General features: G+C 43.1%; 1 protein-coding gene across 4 annotated transcripts in view; it reads right to left on the reverse strand.

Annotated features, from left to right (window-relative positions):
- LOC137629480 (myelin expression factor 2-like) overlaps positions 1 to 26,919 on the reverse strand; it is a 100,996-nt gene that overhangs the window by 41,927 nt on the left and 32,150 nt on the right. For all 4 annotated transcript variants that reach the window (XM_068360810.1, XM_068360809.1, XM_068360808.1 and 1 more), the window contains exon 3: positions 8,219 to 8,325. In XM_068360810.1, coding sequence (XP_068216911.1) covers positions 8,219 to 8,325 — 107 coding nt within the window. The remainder of the gene's footprint in view (positions 1 to 8,218; positions 8,326 to 26,919) is intronic.

Below are 26,919 nucleotides of genomic sequence, written 5' to 3' on the forward strand. Positions count from 1 at the left end.
AGCCGTTTCTTCGACATTTTCTTGGGTCTCTTCCTGGGTATCACTCTCTTCCTCACTTGCCGATTTCGTCAGGTCTTCGAGGTCTGCGTCAGTTAGGGGCTGGGAATGGCAGTCCAACAACTCGTCGACGTCTTCAGTCGTCATGTCGCCAAACCCGTCACCTCCAATTATGGCAGCCAACTGCACAGATTTCCGTATTGCAGAGTGTTGGATTTCCGACGGAGTAAATCCCTTGTCGTCGTAAACAATATCGGGCCACAACTTCTTCCAGCTCGCATTCACGGTTGCAGGTTTCATCTCTTGAAGTGCCTTCTGAATATTCTGCAGGCACGTGGCTATGGTGTACTGCCGCCAGTACGCCTTCAAGTTAAAATCTTCATCCTCGTCATCTTGGGCAGCATCCACACACGCAACGAGGTCCGCCAAGGTATTCTTCGTGTAGAGGGGCTTGAACGCCCTGATAACCCCCTGGTCCATCGGTTGAATTAATGACGTGGTGTTGGGTGGCAGGAACTCAACCTGAATGCCCTCATGCGACAGGTCAGTTGCGTGTCCACCAGCGTTATCCATAAGGAGAAGGATCTTGAATGGCAAGCCCTTCTCTAAGAGATATTTACTGACTTGCGGGATAAAACACTGGTGGAACCAGTTGGAGGTCAGCATCTTCGTAATCCATGCTTTTTGATTATGCATCCAGTACACGGGAAGGAGATTCTTATTTTTATTTTTCAAAGCGCGAGGATTTTTCGACTTATAAATAAGCCCCGGCTTTAACAAAAATCCAGCAGCATTGCCACACATCACGAGGGTAACGCGATCCTTGAATGCCTTAAAGCCAGAGGCTTTGGCTTCCTCTTTGAACAGGAAAGTTCGCGACGGCATTCTCTTCCAAAACAAGCCAGTCTCATCCATATAAAGACTTGTTCCGGCTTGTATCCACCTTCGGCGATAATATTCTTGAACGTCTGGTTCACGTAAGTTTCAGCAGCGGCAGTGTCAGCGGAAGCAGACTCCCCATGCAAGGAAACGCTTTTCAGGGCGAAGCGTTTCTGAAACTTCGCGAACCATCCTTTGCTTGCGGAAAAACGTTTCTGAGGCTGGGAATCAGTGGATGTCCCTGGTTGAGGATCATCTGCATCATCATCATCTTCAGCATGGTTGCCGTCGTCGTCTTTAGGTTCCTTTGCAGCAAAATTCTCATATAAACTCAAAGCCTTTGTTTGGATGGTGTTCGTATCCAACGCTATGTTCTTCTTCCGGCAGTCGGCAATCCACACAGCTAAAGCACCTTCCATGCGTACGATCGTTTTATTACGCGTTGTAACGACTCGCTTCGCTGATCTGCTAAAGGTGATTGCAGCCGTCTTTCTAATGTTCGCCTCGTCCTTTTTGATATAGCGAACGGGGGATTCGTTGATGCCAAAATGGCGGCCGGCGGCCGCGTAACTTCTACCATCTTTTAACATGTCGAGAAGCGTAACCTTCTCAGCTATCGTCATCATCCTTCGGTGGCGTTTAGGCTCACTACCAGCCTTAAGAGAAGCAGAACGCTTGGGAGCCATTACAGTAGGATTTACGTACAGTACTGTAACAAAAAGTTCAACTTAAAAAGGTCGCACACAGCACAGATTAAACTTCACAAACTTAAGAACGTCTACTCAGCGATACGCGGTAACAGAGAGTGAACGATCCAGCCCCGCGAGAACTTTGATGCTGCGGGTAGAAGATGCGGGCAAAACACCAATCACAGGCTAGATAACAAAACTTGAGTTCTGATTCGTCATCTATCAGCGCTTGAACCAATCACAACCCGTCTTACAGTACTATGATGCGTTGGTTACCTACTCATAGAAGATGCCCCGCGCATACTGAACGTACGTAGATTAAGTACAATACCGTAATAATAATATATAATGATAATAATACTGTACAGTAATAATAATAATAATAATGATAATAATAATAACAATAATAATTTTATTAACAACAACAACAATAATAATAATAATAACAATAATAATAATACACACTTTACGTACGCTATTTTACGCTTCTCTCTCTCTCTCTCTCTCTCTCTCTCTCTCTCTCTCTCTCTCTCTCTCTCTCTCTCTCTCTCTCTCTCTCGTACGCTTATTCGAAATGTGATTTTTGCAACAAAGAATATTATTGGATGCAGTACTGTACTACGTACGTATACATACAAAAGATTCATGGAAAAGAAGCACATCCATTACAGTACACACCATTCTAATATGGTATGACTGCATCTGATTTGCGTTTCATGTTCGATTTAATTTTACTACGTACTGAATTATCGTATGATCACATTCTCTTTTCGTGTTTTATTTCTTTCTGTGCTGAATTATATATCATATGTAATGCAATGAACAATCAGTAAGAGCAGATATTACTAATTACAGTATTAATGGAATTACAGGTAACAAAATATCGTATTTGGGGGTCTTCAGATTTCGCGGTATTTTCGAATTTTCCGGAAAATCCGCGATATGTATATATATATATGGGTTATGGAAAAACCCCGCGAAGTGGTGAATCCGCGATTGTCGAACCGCGAAGTGGTGAATCCGCGATTGTCGAACCGCGAAGTAGCGAGGGTTCACTGTAACTCACTTCTGCAAGAATCCTAGGAGACATGTCCTTCCAATGATAGTGTATCCCATGGCAATTTTAGGGGGCTACCCGAGTCATTTCCGGTAAGGGAATAGGGGAAGGAAGAACAAGGGGGCTCAGGAAGGAACCTGTGTCTCATGGACTTACTACCCGCGAGAACCCGCCCAGGGACTTTCTCGAGTAGTCCTTCAAGTAGTGAGCCGTAAAGGTCGACTGGTTAGACCAAGTACCTGCCCTCAGGATTTGGCCCACTGCCATGTTTTTCTCAAACGCCAAAGAAGTATTTAGACCCCTAATGCTGTGGGGTCTGGGCTTCCCTGGAAAGGGGACCCCTGCACTACTGTAGGGCCTGACGATCACTTGCCTTATCCAGATGGAGAAAGTGTTCTTGGAGACTGGCTTCTTCACAGTCCCGAGGAAAATGAACAGACTCTTGATCTCCGGATGAAGTCTAGCTGTCCTCTCTAAATACTGCCATACTGCAAGTCCCTCGGGTTGTCCGAGCGAGGGATAGCTGGCACTGAGAACCCTTCCACTTTGGGGTCCCAAACAGCTGGATTCTGAGTCTTGGCTACGAAGGAGGGTAAGAATCTGAAAGTAGTTTCTCGCCAGCCCTTCGAGTGTGAGATCTCGTACGACAGGCCAAGAATCTCACTTACTCTTTGCTGATGCCAGAGCTAAACGAAAGACTCTAGCAAGAAAGGGCCAAGGGCGGTAACTTTGAGGACCTGCTGGCCCTAAGGAAATTTTCAGGCACTGAGACTTGAAGTTAAACAAATCTAGCATATCTCTAGTTTGGTTAGAGATCGCCATATCAAACCTATGCCAAGGACTTTGTAATGGCAGGAATATAGAATCAATAACACACCGACTGTTAACGGTTTGAACATGAGGAGGCATATCTAGGCCATCCAAACGACAGAAGAAACATGATTTTAATAAATAGCAGTGTTTCTGGAACAAGACATCGGGACCTCGAGGGGGCTACATCAGCTGAGCTGGTGCATGCGTGCACAGCGAGGTTCTCCAGAGAGTCATTAATAGCGACAATATCATGGTCAAGTGATGTTCCACTTTCAGGATAACTGGACGTTCATCTTTGAGTCTTAACTTTTCCTCGGACGTCCTTCCTTTCCCTTGCCACATTCATATTGTGGCAGGAATAGGAGGCAAAGAGAGAATGAGAGGATTCCAGCTCACTCCTGCTATAAGAATGTTCACGTCTAGCAGCAGTGTGAGGCAAAGATGACATCATCTGCATGATGGGGTGCAACTCTTTGGAAAGGGGGAAAAGCTTCCAGCACCTTTTCTATCTCCAGTGCCTGAAAAGAAGATTCATCTGAAAGATATTTTTGCTGTTCAAAAGAATGCGTAACGTTTTGAGGCCTTACGAACATTAGGCAAGGAAGCAGTTTGTGGTTGTTCAGGTAAAGTAATGGGTTGTTACTTGCATAACTTTAGATCTAGCCTGTTATTTATAAAATTCCAGGGAACTTTAGAATGCAGAGGTGACAGTGTAGCATGACCCTTTAGAATGCAGAGGTAACAGTGTAGCACATCTCTAAGGAATGCAGTTTGTAAACCAGCTTGGGAAGTAGTAGGAAGCTAATGTTGTGCATCAACGTGACTGCTTAGCGGAGGAATATCCTCAAGTGTTAAAATGGCGGTGCGTGGAGTGACATCATCATAAGTAGGCATGACAACTCGTGTGTACTTGTTGGCCTGACGCACACGCAGATGAATTTCATCACGCGTAGGAATGGCAACGTGTGGAACGATTTCATCACACATAGAAACAACAGCGTGTACAGACTTGTTACACTGAATGTTCGGCCTGGCTGAAGCGTGCAAAGATAATGATCAGGGAATTAATGTCAGTTTTGTTACACGACTTTTTAGCACTAGTACGCTTAGATGGAGAAGAAGACAATTGTTTAGAACAGCTTGATGTTGCCAAGTTTTGGGGTGTAGATAGCGCCGAAGCGGTCCAACCACCATCGTAATAAATGGATGGACGAAGCAAACCTGGCTCATGGGAATGAGCTGGAGACTGGTAATATGGATCTTCCAACAAGGCTGCATCTGTACGAAGGGAAATGGCAGGGTCAACTCTAGGGTTCCACGAACGGGAAACGTGGAGAGACTTTCAATTCTCGGAATGGAGGTACTTCCAAAGAGCGGAAAGATCTCTGGATAGTCAGCCATATCATGTTCACCATTCAAAAAACTAATGGGAGATGATCACCCATATTATCATAGGATAATCAAGGACTAAGGGTACAGAGATTGGATCTGGCTCAGGGAGCACGGCAACTGTAGCCAAAGGACCTGCTACAGGTATAGGCTGAAAATTATACTGCACATTATCCACACTGGGTGATATAACATTAACAAAATTATGGTCGTCATCTGTGACTGGAGCCTCAGCGGGTTCCTAAAAATGAAGGACCTGGTTGTGGGATAACTTCCGCTGCACTTGTCATTGCTGTAAGATGAAAAAGAAGTGTGACCTCGCTTAGTTCGTTTCTTGCAACGAGAACAATATCTCTCCCACTGGGAGGATAGTCACTCCCTACTGTACTCGCATGGTAATTCCATTGAACATCTCTTGCCATGGCAAGAGGGGCAAACAGAAAATGATAGTAATGTAAGTGACAGTGCAATATATGGGGGTTTGTGCCTTAAAAAAATTTTTAATGGTTTGTGTGTATGTAAAACATTTTTTGATTTATATGGTATGAAACACATTATTGTATTTTATTGTATCCCTCAAACCCCTCTTTCCAAAGATGTCTTAATCTGTTATTATTCCTTTCCAGGTATTGACAGCAGCCCGCTACACTCGGTAGGGAGTGTAAGGGAAGTTTATCTTTCAGACTACTGTATGTATATAGAAAAGAGTGAGTACATCCGTCCCTGGAATCCAATGTATCGCAAAACATTATGACTGTGGATTATTGCCTGTTATCAGTGTGTAGTAGTCTGTGATGCTGCTCTGTATTCATATTATCTTGCCTTTTAACTAGAAGTAAACTACCGTGTTATATGAGTGTGTCATAAACATTAATAGTTAACAGGAGCTATTGAAATGGCATATCTGGTTGGAGGCCCAAGAAGTGAATTCAGATGTTAGGAGAAGAGTGACTGTGTTCGAGTTTAGTCTGAATTGTTTCAGACTTATTCAAAACCCCTTCCACGAATGAGAGATTTAGGCTCTACTATTGTTGACAAAATTTTCGAGACATTGTTATTGTGGGCCCGCAGAGACCTGCACGGCATAGTATGCGGCCGTACTGTTCAAAACTACAATAATTTTAAGTGACTTTGCAGCTTAGTGGTGAACTAGATATTGAAAGGACAGTATTGATTCAGGCAAAATTCTTGTAGTACAGTATTTTCACAAATTTATATTTTCTTATGGGTGGTTGGAAACTTGAGTGTCCAGCATGTGAATAATTTTTTGTTTCATTTTCAAAAAAATATTTGTCTTGTTTTTGTAAAGTCTGAATTTAGTTACAGAACCTTTCCTCATGTTGCCCTTTCCTCAGCCACTGCTTTTTTAGTTAAGTTATTTATAATTTATTTTCCCACACTGTGTCCAGTTATCAGTACAAACAATATTTCCTTTCACCTAATGTTCTAACATTTTTTCTTGAGCTTAAAACCATCTTACCTAAAGAATATAGAGCTATATACATACTACTGATTTCCCAGAAATGAATCAGTGGTCAAGCTACCTGTTAATCCAGCATGTTAAATGAAAGGGAAGATAAAAAGCAAGATTCTAGCTGGGTCCCCTTGCCCAATATAAATCAAGGGGTGGTGCCCAGACCTCCGTTCTCTTGATCTGTTACCCAGATTTTTGGGTATTCCACCGTTGTATATTTGTTGTGTAGTGAATGTCGGGTTGTGGTCGGCATTCGGACATTAGGCAGTTCGGGTGCTACCTCTGGCCACAGGCCGCAAACCACTACATAATTTTTGGTGCCCAGAGCTCCGTTCTCTTGACCTGTTACTTATGTTTCTGGGTATTCCACCGTTGTATATTTGTTGTGTAGTGAACATCGGGTTGTGGTCGGCATTCGGACACTAGGCAGTTCGGGTGCTACTTCTGGCCACAGTCCGCAAACCACTACAACAATGAATAATAAGAGATACACACAAGGAACAAGCACTATAAAGGTATGCGTGGGGAGACCCTGTCAGCAACTCCTCTGCTGCCACGGAGTTTGGAGAATATCTCCGCAAAGGAGATGAGGGAGGTAAAACAAAAGTTTCTCCTGCCAAGGAAACCCAGCGTGCTGTGCGAGCTCAGCTGTTTACTCACCCCGAAGGGATCACAAGCCCAACAGGTACTTTGGATAATGCATCAGCTTGGGGCCCAAGACCTACTGGAGAGAAAACCCCTACAGACACTCAGGGGGGAAGGCCAAGGGCAACCTTAGGAGAGGTAGATGTATGCTTCCGCTCTGTCCAAGAGACTTTACGAGCCGTTCCTTAGCGGGGAGACCTGAAAGCTCCCAGGAAGGCAGAGTTGCCACAAGCAGCAACAACATATTCCTCTAAGGTCGTGGATGTTGTTGCTTTGTTAGTTGAAGAAGCTGGGCCTTTCAAAACTGGGCATCAACAATTGACACTCTTGCTCATTTGTCCTCCAAAAAAGATAGAAAGAAGACGTGGGGAGGAAATGAGGTGCCAAAGCAATAAATCACGAAAATTCTTCTCCTTCACCTGCTTCCATCACCTACCGACCCCTCGCCCGAGAATACTTTGTTTACAGCTAGTTCAATGTTAGCCGTGGAAACAGAAAACACTTCCTCCTCCACCGAGCTAAAAAGAAAAAGTGACGTGATTGCTAGGCGAGTGTGAGCATGGTGGCTGGTCTACTGCCCGCTATCCCAGTTGTTGTACCTTGCATAAAAGTGTAAGGCTAGTTTTCCAGCAAGCCAGAACAATATATTCATAGTAAAGTGAAAGGGTTTGACTTTTATGTTGGAACAAGGAGTTTTGACGAAGGAAAAACAATGCTGGGTTGGCATTATGTGGTCTTAATAACCCTCCCATCACCCTAGCATCAAGGAAGAGAGTGGTGCACTCCTATATACCTTCAACCTTAAATTTTATTTGAGGGTTTGTTGTGATGTAGCCACAATGTCAAGGACTGGAGCAATGGTCCCTTTCTACGATGCCCTGTATGACAACACTCATAAAAAATTATATTCCCCTACTGAGGTGCTTTGGCAAGTTCTAATGAGCCTGAACTTGTGAGGTCTACCCAAGACACACCAAGTCCTTGCCTTGCACACTGATAGACTGACCCTAGAGCAGGAGACAATATTTCTTTGGTATTTATGTTGTATTGGATTCCCTGTTCTAGCCTTTCACAGTGAAGTAATTGGAGACCAGGCAGCACCTCTCAAAAAGTAAGTTTCTTCATCAAAACTCCTTCTTTCTCTTCAAAAGAAATAAAACATTATTATTTCTATGACTCTTGACCTATGAAACATAAATTTAGTGAACCTGAAGAAAGCTCCACTGATATAAATCTATTCACAAAAAGCAAGACATAATATCAAATCGTTCTTACCTTCTTTCCGGAATAGATCTTTAAGGTCTTGCCATTTATATTCATATGGGATATTGGATACATAAACTCTTCTTTCAGCAGGTGCACGACGGCCACTCCCAGTATTTCTGAAAATAATGAAGACATTATTATTTCTTATAATTATTTCTAGCTAATCTACGGCCCTAGTTGGGAAAGCAGATGCTATAAGCCCAAAGGCTCCAACAGATAATATAGCCCACTGACATTAGGAAATAAGGAAACATAGAATATTGTACCCTCAAGTAAGAAAAGACAGTGAAAGACCATAATACAGGAGCTATGGCAGTACCCAAGATTAGAGAACAATAGTTTCATTTTGGAGAACTGCTTACCATAGCTAGAGTGTCTCTTCTACACTTACAAAGTGGAAAGTAGCCACTGAACAATTAATATACAGTAGTTAACCCCTTGAATGAAGAAGAATTTTCCAGTTTTTTCAGTGTTGTCAGGTGTATGAGGAAAGAAGAGCATGTGTAAAGACTAGGCCAGGCTATTTGGTGAATGTGCAGACAAAGGAAACATGAACTGTAACCAGTGAGGGATCCAATGTAGTACTATCTGACCTGTCAAAGGACTCAATAACGCCCTTGCAGTGGTATCTCAATGGGCGGCAGGTGCCTTACCCAACCTACTAGCATTTGATCAAACCAATAACAATAAATGCTTACAACCCTACTACAGTTTTGGGGTGTGACTCAGCCCAATTAAAACTATGTTATTTTGGGTTACTTCAAATTCCTACTCCATACCATTTTCTGTTTTTCCGTTTATTTTCTTTTTACTGTATTTAAAACCCCTTTCAAAGAAAATATCATGCTCTAAAAGCTGTACATAAAAATATACTTAGCATTCTTATTTTTTTTATTCGTATTATTTCATCAATATATAAAATCACTTTTAAAGGTTACCTTTTTTCAAAGCAAAGTTTTTCATTTTCTCAAAGTGAATTTACAGATTTAAGACTTTAAAATCTCTTTCTTTCAATGCTTAAATGAAGAAGTGAACGGGTTCGCGAATTGCAATGATGAGCAAAACTCTATATTCAGGGCCAGCCATACTAGGTTGGTTTGCTGTTAGCAATCAGACAAATATCTCCCACCATCACTAAACTGCAGTGGCTAGCATGGAGATAAACACTGGCCAAACCCAGACATGTACATCAAAACCCAGTCTTGACCCTCAGTCCTCAGCGTCAGTGGAACTACTGCTCAAGGTAGCAGGCAGCTACATTCCACTGGAGGGAGTGCTAAGAATCTCTGAACTAAAACTAAAACAGGCCACCTTTAGTACTGAACCTTGCTACATATAATGTCAGGACCTTGTCTAGGAAAGATCTTGCTATATTACTAGAAGAACTGAAATAAATAAATTGGGATATAATAGGATTGAAATAAATAAATTGGGATATAATAGGATTGAAAGAAATTAAAAGCACTGGGGACTCAAATAGAATCAAAATAGGATCATATATTTTGTTTCAGAGGACATGAAACGGACAAAGAAAATAGAGCAAATTAATAAAAATCTTGTAGCAAACATAGAAGTTTATGCTACTAGTGATAGAATTGCAGGATTAACTATCAAACCCAATAAGTACAAGGCTGTATATTTTAGCAATCCATGTTTGCCAACAATTATACTCGTATAAGCGGATGAGCAACTTGGTAGAGTAATGAGAGCTTTGGGTGTGGAGGAAATGCCCCCCTAAATCTAGATGAAGTCACTGGCAGCCGGGTGACGGATTGGATTTAAGGTGATGGACAAACTATCCCTCCACCTTTCCCCCTGATGCCTGGCGGTTGATCTTACTAGAATTAGTATGGACTGGCAAAGGCATACTTGCCTTAGTTAGAAAGGCACTGCACATCAAAAGGAACTGGCTATCCTTTGATGTATCTAGCCAATGAATCCTCTATGGATTTAGTCAGTCATGGAAAGAGATGACGGAATGGACACCGGTCTCGGGCGTAGCGGGGTGCTAAGAATCTCCTGGTTTATAAATACTAAGAAAAATTGAAAATAGGTAATTGGGATGCTAGAACCATGAATCAGATTGGGAAGTTACAGCAAGTGGAGAGTGAATTTATGAAATATAGTTTGGATATCCTGGCCCTAAGTGAAACATGATGTAAGGGGATTGGTAAGGAAACTTTAGACCAAGGAAATATATATATATATATATATATATATATATATGTATATATATATATATATATATATATATATATATATATATATATATATATATATCTACTCAGGAAGATCAGATGGAGTTGGAAGAGAAGGGGTAGGAATGATGATGACACAAAGAGCAGAAAATGCATTAACCGAGTGGAAAGCTGTAAATAGTAGATTGTTACTACCAAAGTTTAAATCAAAGCAGTACAATATGATTATTATAGTTTGTTATGCCCCAACAAATGATTCCCCTGAAGAAAGGGAAGATGCATACTATGAAGAACTGCAGAGGGTAATAAATGAGATCCCTGAGAGATATGAAAATTGTGATTAGCTACTTCAATGCTAAAGTTGGAAGAAATAATCAAGGGATAGAGAATGTGATGGGTGTCGATGGTCTTGGCATAGTTTCAAATGAAAATGGACCACATTTCATAAGTTTCTGTTCAGCAAACAATCTTGTCATTGGAGGTACTCTTTTTTTTCAACACAAGAACATCCACAAGTATACATAGACTTCGCCAAGTGGCATTTACAAAAATCAAATAGATAACATTGCCATAAATAGAGAAGGAGGACTCTGCGAAATGTAAGAAGCTATAGGGGTGCCAATATTGGTAATGATCACCAGCTCCTCATTGCCACACTGAAATTAAAACAAAGCACCAAACAGAGAGATAGAAAGAATACTTAGGTTTGATACAAATAAGCTTTCAGAAGAAGAGCACAGAGAAACAATTGAATGTAGGAATCTATTTACAGTCTTAGAAACTTTAAGAGATGAAAAACAGATTAATAAAGAATAGTGAGATATTAAGAACATATATCAGTCAGTTGGTAGTGAAGTCTTGGGACACGCAGTTACAAGGAGAAAGGCATGGATATCAAATGATAAGTAGGATACTACAAAAAGGAGACAGACAGAAATTGAATGTTGAAAGTTTTCGAGGAAGTAATGAAATTACAAGGTAAAGCATGTCAAGTATTTCAGTATTGATAGTGAGATCAAAAGAAAAGCCAAGAATGACTAGAGAGAATATTTCTACAGTAAAGCAGATGAGGCTGACAAAGCTATGAATTCAGGAAGTGACTATGATGTAAGAATTGCTCATAGAATTAATGAATTCTCGACTGAGGCAAAGAAAAAGAAGCATATATCCATCAAAAAGAGAGCTGCTTCTGTTATAGCAACAGAAGATGAAGAAAGACATTGTTGGATGGAACACTTTAGTGAGGTTATGAATAGGAGATATGAAGGGAATAATTTGATTGATATACCTGAAGCTTATGAAGACCTTGATGTGCCCATGAATGAATTCAGTGTGTTTGAAGTCGAAGCTATCCTAAAAAACTAAAGAAATGGAGAGCCCTGGATATGATGGAATAACTGCAGAAATGTTACTGGCCAAAAATTCCAGATTACTTACAAGATAATTTAGTAGAATGTGGCATGAAGAGGCAAAACCTGATGAATGGGAGTTAGGAGTGTTGGTGAAAAAGGCAAAAAAAAGGAGACCTGACTGATTGCAATAATTACAGAACCATAACACTTAGGCTAGGTCAGTTATGAAAATATATACAGTAGTATGCTTATTCTAAAGAGACTGAAGAGAAAGTGATGAAAAGCTGAGAGATGAACAAGCAGGATTTAGAAAAGGTAGAAGTTGCACTGACCAAATTTTGATTTTGAGACATGTTGCACAGCAATGTGTAGAATATAGACATCCACTTTTGATGGCATTTGTGGACTATGAAAAGCCCTTGATGGTGTGCACCGGCCAATTTTGTGGAGAGACCTGCGTCATTATGAAATTCCTCTTAAAAATGTAAATTTGATCAAGTCTGTTGATGAGCATAGCAAGTGCAAAGTTAATGTTAATAGAGTCTTATCAAATGAATTTCCAGTGAACAGCGAAGTACTCCAAGGGATGTGTTGTCACCTATGTTGTTTATCCTCCTCATGGATTCTGTAATGCGTAAAACAGCCAGAGATGGTGGAGAGGGATTGGAATTGATTGGTGATAGGAATCTAGCAGACCTAGAGCCTGCCGATGATGTTGTCCTAGTTAGCAGAACACCAGAAGTTTTGCAATGCTTACTTACCAAATTGCATGAAATATTACACGAGGTTGGGCTGAAGATAAATAGAAGAAAGACAGAGATGAGGAGAAATGAGTATGCAATGGAAGATGAAATATTATTGGAAGGAGAAAGGATTAATGAGGTAGAATTATTTAAGTAGTTAGGAATACAGGGCCTTTAGAATTAGAGCTTAGTGAAAGATTGAAAAAAACAAATCAGACAATGGCTAGGTTCTGTAAAATTTGGAAATCAAAGTGCCTGATATTACATATAAAAATCAGACTATATATCAGTTTACCGAGATCAGTGTTACTCTGTGGACATGAGTCATGGTATGACAATGAAACAATATCCAATAGATCTAATAGATTTGAGAACAAAGCCCTCAGAAGGATAATGGGAGTTAAAATGGCAGGACAGGATTAGAAATGAAACTATGAGAGATTAGTCGAGGACCATATGTGGATGAGATCATGATGAGGGGTAGATGGAGATGGTTTGGCCATGCTCTTCGCACTCCCCAAGAGAGAGTAGTTCACCAAACGTTCAGCTGGGCTCCAAAAGGCACTATGATTATGTGGCTGTGGACTATAAGGTATATAAGAATTGAAGAGGGTATCATCTCTACAATACAGTGATGGGGACTACAAAGAGCATTCCTTCCCAGAGATGATGTCATTTGGCTTCGAGAACTTCTTCACACTACATACACAAGAGATATCCAGTTATGCAAACTTGTGTTTTGACTCCAAAGGAGAGGATCCTCTATCAGAATTGTCAAAAATCTTAACCCCAGAACCAGGTAATTATTACGTGATGTGACGAACACACTATTTTTTTGTGACGTAAAGTAAAATATTCGTCACTTCACATTAAAGTTTGTTAGATCATCACATCATATATGATCTTCACAACAATTTTTTCCTTCTTTGCTGATTGGTGTGAAAGACATCGAGATCTGTGGTGTTACAAGTGCGATGTAATCATGGACCTCTCCCCAGTGCCCAATGTACAAATTGTCAAGGACTCAAGAGAGCAAAACGAAAAATGGAACGACGATATACCCGAGAGTGTACTCAATTCTAGTAGTAGCGAATCTCTCCTAGTTAGAGAAGCAACTACAAGATGGACAAGTACAAGCATGAACTCCTACAACACTTCCAACCGTCAATAATATTGAAACAAGTCCTCGACCTGCCAAATGCATACCTAATACATCTAGTGAATGTCTCGGACAAGATGACATTCCAGACATTTGTGAATTCTTTAATAGAATTGAAAAACAAAGAGCTTCTGACTCTTAAGATGGCATGGATAACTTAGTTTTATCCCTCCCAAATGACCAAACAATAAGACCTAACGAACAAACTTCCGCTAGCGCACATTCTGTTGGAAAGTCAGCGGGAAAGACAAGAATGGATAAAGGACTATACTGAACCAGAAACGATATAAATTGGGACAAACCTCTAATGGATATTCAGGTTTCGAGAGCGAAGAAGACATCACAATTACCGACGTTATACTCAGGACTCCCCCAAGACAGAGCAATGTGGGCTGAAGGCGATTGGCAGAGAATACATATGATCAACCAATGGAAGAAGACGAACAAGCATACTGGACATTAGTCGTCAGGCAGTGCCCAAAACCAAAAGGAGGAAAACCGCCAATCTTAAATGCATGAATCAGACCCATGAAATAAAGCCCGGAAAGAAATAAAGAAAAAAAAGAGAGAGAGAGAGAGAGAGAGAGAGAGAAAATATTGAAGATTTTAGTTTATAAAATAAAAGGTATTTCTGTTTAAGAAAGTATAGATAACATACTGCGCAAGAGACAACACATAAGAAGTTGCGTCACGCTTCTCGAGTAGCTACAAGTCTTGACGAAAACACCAAACACTTTCAATAAGTACTGTTAAGCTGTACTGTAGTAATATTACTGTACATATATTACAGTAATATACCCTATAGTATCAGTGAGTATCAGGTTACAGTAGAGTATTACTAGATAGGAAGAAGTTTCGTTATACAGAGCAGCAAGGGGATGATGACAACTCTGCAAACTTTACCTTAACACAATACTGTACTGTACATATGATTAAAAAATGTTGTAGAAACCAAATTAAAACAATATTAGGTAGTATTTACTGTGTTAATCATCAGCTCGGGCACCTGCTCATGGCATGGAGCAGTGACTTTTAAGGTTAGGAGTTAGCCCGCCCTAGTGTAGTATTTATTTGCGAAAATTTGCCTATCGGGCCTGTGTCTGTAACTATCTCGAAGAATAAGGCTTGACTGTACTCTTGCTATGATTGTTTGGGAAACTCCCATAGCTGACATGCTTAGGTATTCACAGATGTTACGCCCTCTGTTTGGCAGTCCAAAAGAATATTCTCCCATATATTTTAATTCATAGATTGATACTAGAGGCAAGGAGCCTGTCTCGATGATGAAGTGATTCCTTGTAGAAGGCTAGTAAGGAGCAATAGATAAGAACCGTTGGTATGCGAGTGCAGATTGAAAGTGCTTAAAAGAGATCAATGTGAACACTTGGAGAATAATAGCCAATCCAAAGCATGGGGAATTAAAGTAGCTGCTATTCCCAAAGATGACACCAGAAGTGAGATTGAATTCAAGGGTACGTGTCTTTCAGGTCCACAGGGAGAGATTGGTCATAATTCCTTTGATGAACTATACACTGTTAGTTGTGGCCGACCTAAATTGCATCTGGAGAACTTAACAGGAAGGTCTTCTATTCCATTCGTAAGAGTATTGTAGACCATTATTGTCTGAATACCTTCTTGGCAACCCTCTTGTAAGGTCTCCATTTATGCCAGGATGGGGCGAATTCTGGTACTGTATATCATGAGCGAAATAGGCAAGCAAGTCTGGACGTTGTGTCGCTCCCCATATTTATTGGCATGAACCAGCTCGCAAAAGCCACAGGAAGTCACTCCCTTCTTCTATCAGTCTACCTGCAAGGCAAAGATGAGGGTGAACTGAGGCACTTTTCCTATTTTCTGAAAGCAAGCCAGCAAAAGTCACTCCTCCAAGTTTGAGGCAACCAGTTAGGCTGTCGATGACACTTATAGTCAGCCCTTGGTGTTTGCGGGTTTTACAGTATGTCCGTGTGAACAGGTGAGGTGGTGGTGCTGTGGAATGCATGAACAGGGAAGGTAGCACTCCTGTAGGAGTGCATGATCAGGGGAGGTGACAGGTGAAGTGGTACAGTTGGCGTCATTAAGGGGATCATCCGCCGTTAATTTTCATGGATATAAAAAATTGTGATTTTTTGGGTAGTGAACTGCACCACAACTAAAGAATCACGTGAAAAAGTATCATACTAATTCTCCCATAAATAACCAAGTTATAGCGTTTTTTTGTGCTAGAGATATATGGCACTCCAAGGCCATCATAGTAACATGACACCGTGTTCTTGAACTCCCAGTAACCTTTGATAATTGTACTATCTTAATAGAATAGGGGAGATATTTCACTATAAATCATACGTTTGGCTCCTCTGTTCACTACTAGTCGCCACACACACACCTCAACGCTTACTCATAGTCTCAGAGTTTACTACAAACTCATATTGAAAGGAAGTGTAGTGCCTTGCACTCTGGGTGTGGTCACATTTTTTTCTTCTAGGTAGTAGGTTAGCCAGGGCACCAGCCGCCCATTGAGATACTACCGCTAGAGTTATGGGGTCCTTTGACTGGCCACACAATACTGCACTGGATCCTTCTCTCTGGTTACGGTGCTTTCCCTTTGCCTACACAGACATCGAATAGTCTGGCCTATTCTTTACGGATTCTTCTCTGAGATTGCCAAACAATTCTTCCTCACCCAAGGGGTTAACTACTGCAATGTAATTGTTCAGTGGCTACTTTCCTCTTGGTAAGGGTAGAAGAGACTCTTTAGCTATGGTAAGCAGCTCTTCTACGAGAAGGTCACTCCTAAATCAAACCATTGTTCTCCAGTCTTGGGTAGTGCCATAGCCTCTGTACCATGGTCTTCCACTATCTTGGGTTAGTTCTCTTGCTTGAGGGTACATTCCGGTACACTGTTCTATCTAGTTTCTCTTCCTCTTGTTTTGTTAAAAGTTTTTATAGTTTATATAGGAAATATTTATTTTCATGTTGTTGCTATTCTTAAATTATTTAATTTTTCCTTGTTTTCTTTCCTCCCTGGGCAATTTTCCTTGTTGGGGCCCCTGGGCTTATAGCATCCTGCTTTTCCTACAAGGGTTGTAGCTTAGCATTTAATAATAATAATGTAAGTGAACTGCAGTGGTATTTATCATGCCTAAAAGCAATAGAAGAACCATATTTAAGAATAGGGAAAAGATAGCCCTTATAAGAAAATTTAGATGTGAAAATAAGCATAGTTACATTCGAGATACAGTCCTTGAATGCAAAGTCGACCACGTGTTGGAGCAACAAACAGTGGGAGTAACTACACATACAGTGGCAAATAAACAATTATCACAGGCAGTATACGATGATGATATTGTGATGGAGGAGGATAGAGATTTAACAGCTATAACTTTGTTCTCAACTATTGAACCTGTGGCATCGTCACCAATACAGCAAAGAACAGCAACAACAACAAAAACAACACATCTTCCTCCACTGAGGAACCCTCTATTCCACCCCCACTAGTACGAGCAAAGCTGATGTCGATCGTTGATGCAAATAAAGAAGAGAAGTTTACAGATTTTGATGCCGTTAGTTTTATATATAATACACAGTTGGAAGCTATAGCAAATGTTGTGGAATGCCCGAAAAGAAAATGTAAAAATATAAAAATCATTCCTACAAACAACAGATAGGATACTACATTTGACATAGTCTGCAATGATTGTAATAGTATTTTATGCCACGCTCTCCCTAAGGCATATGGGAACGGGAAATCAAATCAAAAGTTTTCACACAATAAGGTGCAAGAGGTTTTTCATTCATTGGTCTCGGAAAAGGTTTCCTCAACGGCTTAGGGCTCGAGAGTGAGGAGCTCAAAGGCTAAGTCCCCGGAACTGGCTTTTGATCCGGTGTCCTTTTCGAGCCAGCTTATGGAGAAGATGGAGAGTATTGTGCAATCCCATATTGGTCCTATTGCTGATCGTCTTCAGTCGATGGATTCTTTGGCCCAACGACTACAGAATCAGGAGACCATGATGGAGAATCTCTTGAGGTCCGGCCTCCCACAGCAACAGCAATTTGTGGTCCCGGATGCATCAAAGCTCCCGGCATTTGTGAAGAGCAACCCGTGAAGGTTGGCCCTTCATGCCCCGTTCTCAGAGGGCTTGTTGACTATTGAAGGTTGTGGTACCCGTCTGGTTGAGGACTTTGAGTTCTACCAGCCGGGTATGCAGTTCCCCTTCCCAGGTTACGCGTGCTTGACAGAGGACGCACTTGTCAGTGTGGATAAAGTGTCGAAGGAGACTTATCTTCACGAAGGAGCAGGCTCAGTCCGCCTGGGTCCGGACCCTGATTGAATGGCAATGCATGAATACCAAGTTAACCCCTCATAAGGGCACGTATACCACGTTTGTGGTTGAGGAACAAACTCCTACTCCGTGCACCACCAAAGTGGTGTATCTTACTTTGCAAGCAGCCATGGAGGACAAACCTATGCCACAACTTCGGGAGACAGACCTGACTTTTTTGCTCTTCCCAGGGGACCAAGACTGCTGGATTGATGCACCGGCGACCTTCACGGCGGGGAAGTTGGCTCCAGACTGTGCGACCGCACAGTTCAGTGAACGCCTTCCCAGGCTGCCAGATTCGTTGATCAGGACATAGTATGAAGCTAGAGTCAGATTGAGTCGGTCTATTAACTCGGCTACTATGGCGGTGATGTCTTCTTTAGTTTACGCTGATGAGTCTCTCTTTAAGATCCTAACAAAGTCCTTGCTTCACACGCTTCAGTGTGACGCATACGACTTCGCTGTCGCTCGTCGTGAGTGCCGGAAGCACGTCTTGGCGGAGGCTTCCATTCGACATGAGCCTAACAGGTTGATAAAAGTCTTGGTCTGGGGGGGGGGGGGGGGCAGATCTTTTCCCAGATGATGCGGTGAACGGCATCCTCAGTGAGGCAGCCAGTGTCAATCAGACCCTTCGTGTTAGGTGGGGTCTCGTTCCTAAGAGGAAACTTTAATCCGCTGGGACGCACTTACAGGGCAGGAAAAGGCCGACGATTTCTCCCTTTCCAGGGTTCACAAACCCAACTTGTGGTACCGGCAGTGCCTGTATCCCAGATGCGATAGCCATCCGCCTCTAAACCTCAGCCCCAACAGCAGTTTGTGCTGGTAAGCCAGCCACCTCAGCCTTCGACTTCCTTCTCGACTTCGCCTGCTTTTAACCCTGCCTTTGAATCTCAAGGCCTGGTCCAAGGGTATAGTAGGCAAACGAGAGGGAGTAGGTCTAGAGGACCTTTTCGCTACAGGGGAGGTGGTCGAGTTTCCGGGAGGGGCAGAGGATCCCAAGGGAGCCGTGGTAGCAGACCTTCTGTGACCCAATGAGACTCCTCAGGTAGGGGGAGGCTATTTCTGTTTCAAAGACGTTGGACGTTCAACAAATGAGCACACAGCATAGTATCCAACGGCCTAGGGTGGAGTTGGATTCAAGGGTCCCCTCCACCGGTCACTTTTCATCAGAGTCCAACGGCGGATCTCACGGATTTTGCCCAAGATCTTCTTCTCAAGAATGCGGTAAAGGAGGTCAAGCGTTCAAAATTTCAAGGTCGCTTATTCAGTGTGCCAAAGAAAGACTCCGACCTGTCTCGTTTGAATACATTCATTCAATGCGACAAGTACCATATGCTGACCGTCTCGCAGGTACGGACCTTACTTCCTCGTGGGGCCGTCGCCACCACTATCGATCTTATAGACGCTTATTATCATGTTCCAATAGCGTGTCATTTTCATCCCTTTCTGGGGTTCAAGCTTGGCAAACGGACATACACCTTCAAGGTGATGCTGTTCGGCCTCAATATCGCTCCCAGGATATTCACGAAGTTAGTGGAGGCAGTGGTCCAAGAGTTGAGAACTCAAGGAATACAGTTAGTGGCCTATCTAGACGATTGGCTTATTTGGGCCAACAGCAACAGGGAATGTAGCGAGGCGACGGAAGGTCATAAAGTTTCTGGAACGATTAGGGTTCCGAGTGAATTTCAAAAAGTCCCGCCTGATTCCGGCGTCGACCTTCCAGTGGTCAAGTCTACAATGGGATATGACCACCCACAAACTGTCGATTCCCCCGCAGAAGAGGAAAGAGATCGCAAAGGGCACGAGAAAATTTCTCAGGGTCAAATTTACATCTCGGAGAAACCAAGAAAGGGTCTTAGGTTCACTCCACTTTGCTTCCGTCACAGACGTCCTACTGAAAGCCAAATTGAAGGACATCAATCGAGTTTCGCGATCCAGGGCAAATGACTAATTTCGAGACATCAATCAGGTAATGATTGCCATCTTTTCCTTGGAAACAAGGGACCATTGGCATTTGTCAGCAGTTCACCTGGAGGGCGTCAGGAACGTCTGCGGCCGATGCACTTTCCCGGACGACTCCCCTGGAGTCGGAATGGTCCCTGGACCAAGCATCATTCCGTTGGATTTGCCAGCAGGTTCCGAATCTTCAAGTGGATCTCTTCGCGATGGACTCAAACCACAAACTCCAATGTTACGTAGCCCCCACCTGGACCCTCTGGCTTATGCCACGGACGCCATGTCCCTCGACTGGAACACCTGGCAGAGGATCTACCTGTTTCCTGCTATAAACATGTTGATGAAAGTTCTGGACAGGCTCAGGACTTTGCAAGGACAGATCGCTCTCGTGGCTCCCAACTGGCCAAAAAGCAATTGGTTTCCCCTCTTGGTGGAACTAGGTCTCCGTCCTCGCCGGATCCCCTACCCAGTGTTGACGCAAACAGTACAAACTTGCAATGTGTCAGCTTCCTCAAGAATTCTGAGTGCCCTAACTTTATGGACTTCATGAAATTTGCGGCTCAGAAGGATGCTGATATCGATCCACTTCAACACATTGTTCCTAGAATCGGATAAGAGGGATTCCACCCTTCGGCAATATGATTCTGCTGTTAAAAAGTTAGCAAGGTTTCTGAGGGACTCGGAGGTTCAGACAATGACTGCCAATCTGGCAGTTACCTTTTTCAGAACTTTGTTTGAAGGGGGGCTAGCTGCTAGTACTATTACTACGATTAAGTCTGCCTTGAAGAAAATATTTCAATTCGGGTTCAATATTGATCTTACGGATTCATATTTCTCATCTATTCCCAAAGCTTGTGCTAGACTAAAACCGGCAACCTGTCAACACGCGGTTTCTTGGTTTCTAAATGATGTCCTTAAGTTGGTTTCTGACACTGATAATGACTCATGCTCCTACATAACGATTCTTAGGAAAACGTTATTCTTGGTAAGTTTAGCTTCAGGAGCCAGAATATCTGAACTCTCGGCATTATTTAGAGAGCCAGGTCATATTGACTTACTTTCTTCTGGCGAGGTCTTGCTCTCTCCAGATAGGCGTTTATTAGAGAAGAATGAGGATCCCCAGTCTAGATGGACTGCGTGGAAGATTGTTCCACTCCCTCAGGATCTCTCCCTGTGCCCTGTTAACACTCTGAAAGCTTACTAGAATAGAACTCCTAATACATCTTCAGGCCCTTTGATTCTTTGAGAACATGGAGGAACTATTTCCCTGAAGGGGATTAGGCAGTAGATTCTTTACTTTATTAAGCAAACCAATCCTCATTCAGTCCCACATGACCATGATATCCGGGCAGTGGCGACCTCAGTTAAGTATTTCCATCACATGAACTTTGAAGACTTGAAACAATACACCAGTTGGAAGTCACCAACAGTCTTTAAACGCCACTATTTGAAATCTTTGGAGGCCCTTAAATTTGCAACAGTGGCAGCAAGGAACGTAGTTCCTCCCGATATAGAAGAACCATTATAATTAGGTCCTATCTTTTTACCCCCCTTCTTTCTTTTAGTGCCTTGTTTCCTAATAAGGAGCCTGCCTTGCCTACTCTCCCTACCGTCCCTTTGTTATAATTAATTTTGATTCTTGAGAGTCCCCCCAGTATATCTGTCTGTTAATTTTGGGAAGATTTCTGTATTCTGTACTTCGCGTATTGCTAGTTTACGTTTTGTTATTAAACTCCCTTAATTACATGTTCTGTTTTTATTTCAGTTCCTTATTTCTATGTGTATTCCCAAGCTTAGAAACATTTCGCTTATGATTTTACGGAGCAACACAGGTCGAGCCCAGAAAAGGGATTTTGACGAAGGAAAAATCTATTTCTGGGCGAGGAACCTGTGTCGCCCAGTGAACCCACCCCTCTCTTTTTCCCTCACCCTAGACTGGTCCAAGCTTGGGGTGCTAGGAGGAATAAGGGAGGGAGCGTGGGGAGGGGTAGGGGTGAGGGGAGGATAGTCGTAGTAGAAGGCAGCAGTCGGGTGTAGATCGGCACCTCGTAGTTCCGGGGGATGTTGAAGAAGGAGGGGTCTAACTGCTGAGGGACCTATGGTCGTGGTTCTTACACGCCCCAGTTACTATACCGACACTCATTAGAGTGAGCGAGCTTGGTTTATTCCAGGCATTCCATGCATCTTTTTTCTCTGGTATAGTTAGCTGTATTTATGCCTTAGAAATGGTGCTATAGGAGCATTTCACTGGGCAACACAGGTTCCTAGCCCAGAAATAGATTTTTCCTTCGTCAAAATCCTTTTTGTGCTATGAATAATAAAAATAGTCCTTATAGAAATATGAAAGTGGTAAAAGAAGACTGCATAAATCATGCTGAGAAAAGGATGGGACATCGCTTGATGAAAATTAAAAAAAGACGTGAGTGAAATAACTCAAACTAAAACTGGAAAACTTGGAAAACAAAGAGCTTTCTTTCAGGAAAAAACATGCTAACACAAAAGCTTACAGAATATATTCAGCGTTGTTATGGAAAAGCATTGTGAAATAACACAAATACAACTGTTGAAAGCATGAGAAAAGCAATTTGGGCTATGTATTTTCACTTGATTTCAACTGATGAAAATCCTAGTCATAACTTCTGTCCTGTTGGTGAAAATTCCAGGTGCTTTTTTAATAAAGCTAAAGCTTGGAGGAAATACACCATCTCATGAAAAAAAAAAAACATTTGTCAAAAATACCTTTGGACTTAAATGCCCCCATATGTCATATATTCACTGACATGTCCTCTTCTGATCTACTACTAAGATGCTTACCAGGGTGGACACAGAATCCAAATGAGTCAATAAATAGTTGACTGGAAAAAATGCCCGAAAATAAAGTTTTTTGGATTACATCGTGTCATATTTGTCGCCGAAACAACCACGCTAGAACACAATTTTAGATATGAAAGAAGCAATCTTCTCGAAGCATTGTTTGGCACGAGTACCGATATTTGTAAATCCTTATCCTCACTTTATAAAGACAGGTAGAAGATGTCATCATTTCAGCCTTCAAAAGTCCTTTGTTGGATGTAGGCCTTCCCCAGGTTCCTCCACAGACTTCTATCCCAAGCTATTCTGTGCCACTGTTGCTTATGTTGGTCCAAGTCATCTCGCCAGCAGGTTTTTTGTCTTCCTCGGTTTCTTATGTATCCTCGGGGTGTCCAGAAGGTTGTTTGTGATGTCCATCTGTTGTCTATCATCCTAGCAATGTGCCCCGCCCAGTTCCATTTGAGCTTGCTAATGGTTTCAAGGATATCCATTACTTTAGTTTTTTTACGTATCCATTTAGCCGTTTTTCTATCCTTCCATGTTAGATTTAGCATAATTCTCTCATGTGCCCTCTGCATTGTTCGTAATTTAAGGGAAAGCTATTTTGTTAGATTCCAAGTTTCGGCCCCATAGGGGACAGTGGGGAGGATACACTGATCATAGACATTCCTTTTTAAGATGATAGGAATCTTCTTATTTTTTAACACTATAAATGCCAAGAAATAGAAGAAAAAAAACATTGGAAAAAGTAAAGACTATGGAGGTGGTGCCTTCTAAAAGCAGAACCAGGCAACAAGGAGGGAGGTGGCACCTCCTGATACCCTCACCTTGAGTGAGTTGTACTCACATGTGATGTGGGGGGGGGGGCGCTTGGGGCCATGCTTGCAGTAATTACGAGATAAAGCTATATAGTAAATAAGTTTAGTTATTTTAAAATATTTTAGAATAGTTTTTAATAATCATTGACGATAGAAAGCGATTTTTCTCCATTATTTACAAAGATATTTCAAACCCACAGACATTGTTGGAAAGAATAAAAATGCAAAAATCTGGTCTGAGGAATTATAATTGTAAGGTTATTGAAAATTTTTTAAAAATTTTAAAGTTCAAAAAAAAAAAGAAAAAATCACAAATTCTAAGTAATTTGTATTTTTCCTAACAGTACTTACCTCGAACTACTTTCTTAGGAGTATCTGGGATCTCCTCCCAACCGACCAGAATTTTGTATAGTTTCCCCTATCTCCGTTTTCTATAGTGAGTCTCTCTGTAGCGGATGAATACGCACCCTGAGGCGACCCAGGTCAGCAAGCGTGCGTGGTCAGGTCTCGGTCACCAGTAAGTTTATGATAGATATGGTATCAAAAGTCCTGTAAGGCACTCAGGGCAGGATGGGTGGGCCATAACCCAAAAGTAGTTCGAGGTAAGTAGTTAGGAAAAATAAAAATTACTTAAAATTTGTGATTTGTTCCAACATGGAGTACTTACCTCGAACTTCTTTCTTAGGAGACTTATACTTTAGGAGGTGGGAGTGGCCTTTCGGACCGAGACCCCGGCTTGAAACGTGATTGAACCTAGATAGGAGGCTAGGTTCTTATGAGCCAACACAGAAATGAGACTTACGGAAAACTATGCAAAAAACTAACTTAGTGTTTAAGTAACTCACCTCTGCAAGAATCTTCTGGCCTGGATGTCTTCAACTGAACGTGTTCCACATGGCATGGGAAGGGATCAAGGGAAATGGAGGGGAAGTGGTAATAAAGGGAAAGGTAAGGAAGGAACCTGTGTCTCTTGGACTTACCGTCCACGTCTTCCCCAGGGCTACAACCTTTAAATCTTCTGGAACGCAGAAATGAGTCCCAATGGAGAAGCCGTCCAAAGATTTCCTAGAACAGTCCTTCAGGTAGTGCGCCGTAAAGGTGGACTGCCTGGACCAAGTACCTGCCTTTAGGATCTGGCCCACAGCCATGTTTTTCTGGAAGGCTAACGAAGTACTCAGGCCCCTAATATCTGGGGTCTTGGTTTTCCCGGAAGAGAGACTCCTGTCTCGTTGTAAGCCCTCATAATTACTTGTCGTAACCAGAACGAGATCGTATTCTTGGAGACTGCCTTCTTCACTAGTCCTGAGGAGACGAACAGACTTGATCCCAGGCCGAAGCTTGGACGTTCTTTCCAGGTACTTTCGTACAGCTCTGACTGGACATCGTAACAAGTCCTTCGGGTTATCTGAACGAGGAATCGCTGGCACTGAAAACTCCTTGAACCTAGGGTCCCCGTAAGCTTGGTTCTCAGTGTTGGCTACAAAATTGGGTAAGAACCTGAAACTTACTTCTCGCCAACCTTTAGTGTGTGAGACCTCGTACGACAACCCATGGAGCTCCCTCCCTCTCTTTGCTGAAGCTAGGGGTAAGAGGAAGACAGTCTTGAGGGTGAGCTCTTTGTCCAGGATATCCTTGAGGGGTTCGAAGGGAGGCTCCGACAGGGCCCTCAGAACTCTGGCCACATCCCACTGGGGCACTCTAGAGGCACGGGGGGAACACGATTGCTCGAAGCTCTTAATGAGCATCAAGATTTGCCTGGAAGCCCCTAGATCAATGCCTTTCAGGAGGAAGACTTGGCCCAGAGCCGCTTGGACACCCTTGATGGCTGGAATCAACATACCCACGTCGTCTCTCAGATAGACTAAGAAGTCGGCTATCTTATGAATGGAGGCCTCCGACGGCCTGATGTTCTGTGAGGTGCACCATTTGATAAAGGTGGCCCACTTCGCTTGGTACACCGTGATAGAGGACCGTCTAAGGTACCCGGACATCCTTGCTGCGGTCTTCGACGAGTAGCCTTCCTTTTTCAGGAGACGCTCGATAACCTCCACGCATGTAGACGGAGGGACCGAGGGTTTTCGTGAAACCTTTGGAAGTGTGGCTGCCGGAGGAGGTCTTGCCTGTCTGGAAGGGGCCATGGTGGGAGGCGCGCCAGTTCCTTTAGGTCCGCGAACCATTCTCTCTTCGGCCACCAGGGCGCTACCAGAGTCATCCACAGGTTGCTTGCCCTAATTACTCTGTTGAGGACTTGTCTGAGCATCCCGAAGGGCAGGACGGCATACACGTCGAGGTTGTCCCAAGGATGTTGAAAGGCGTCCTCGAACGCTGCTGCTGGATCTGGCATAGGAGAACAAAACACGGGGAGCTGTGCGTTGAATCTCGTGGCGAAGAGGTCCATCACCGGCGAGCCCCACTTCAGGATGACCGTCTGGGTCACTTCTGGGTGTAAGGACCACTCCGACCCTACTACTTGGCCCATCCTGCTGAGGCCGTCAGCTAGCACGTTCTTCTTTCCTGGAATGAACCTGACTGTGACCTCGACCTGCTCCTTTGAGGCCCATTCCAGGAACTGCGTCGTGAGACTGCACAGCTCCTTCGACTTCAGTCCTCCTTGCTTTTTCACGTAGGCTACCACCGTGGCGTTGTCGCACATCAGAGCCACAGTGTTTCCCCGGAGTAGATGGATGAATTCTAGGCACGCCCTTTGCACGGCCATCAGCTCTAGCATGTTTATGTGAAGGGTCTTTTCCTCAAGGGACCACTTCCCCTTCGCTGACTCGTCGAGCAGGTGGGCTCCCCACCCCTCCTTTGATGCGTCTATGAATAACAGCATCTCCGGAGGGTCGCTGGCGAAGGGCATTCCCTTGAGAGTGTTTGTCCTGTCGTGCCACCACTTCAGGACTTCGTTTGTCTCCGGGGACACCGAAACTGGGGACTCCCCATGGGTCCAGAGGTCCTTTAGGTTCCATTGGATTCCCCTCAGCTTGAGCCTCCCCCGGGGGACTAACTTCTCCAACGACACGAGGTGGCCTATCAATATCTGCCAGTCTTTGGCTCTCCTCGGCTGGTCCGTTAGGAAGGGTCGCAGTATTCGATCCAGATTGTCAAGCCTCTCCGAGGAGGGGAAGGCCCTCACCAATTGGGTGTCTAGAACCATCCCCAGGTATGTCATCCTGGTGGAGGGCGTCAGCTGCGACTTTTCCAGGTTGATGGTGATGCCCAAGTCTCTGCAGAACCGTAGAAGCTTCGCGCCTTGCTCCCTCAGTACTCCCTCTGAGGCTGAAAGTAACAACCAGTCGTCCAGGTAACGAATCAGGCGGATGCCCTGTTCGTGTGCCCAGACTGAGACTGTTG

Source organism: Palaemon carinicauda, chromosome 37 (assembly GCF_036898095.1).
Source record: "Palaemon carinicauda isolate YSFRI2023 chromosome 37, ASM3689809v2, whole genome shotgun sequence".
NCBI lineage: Eukaryota > Metazoa > Arthropoda > Malacostraca > Decapoda > Palaemonidae > Palaemon > Palaemon carinicauda.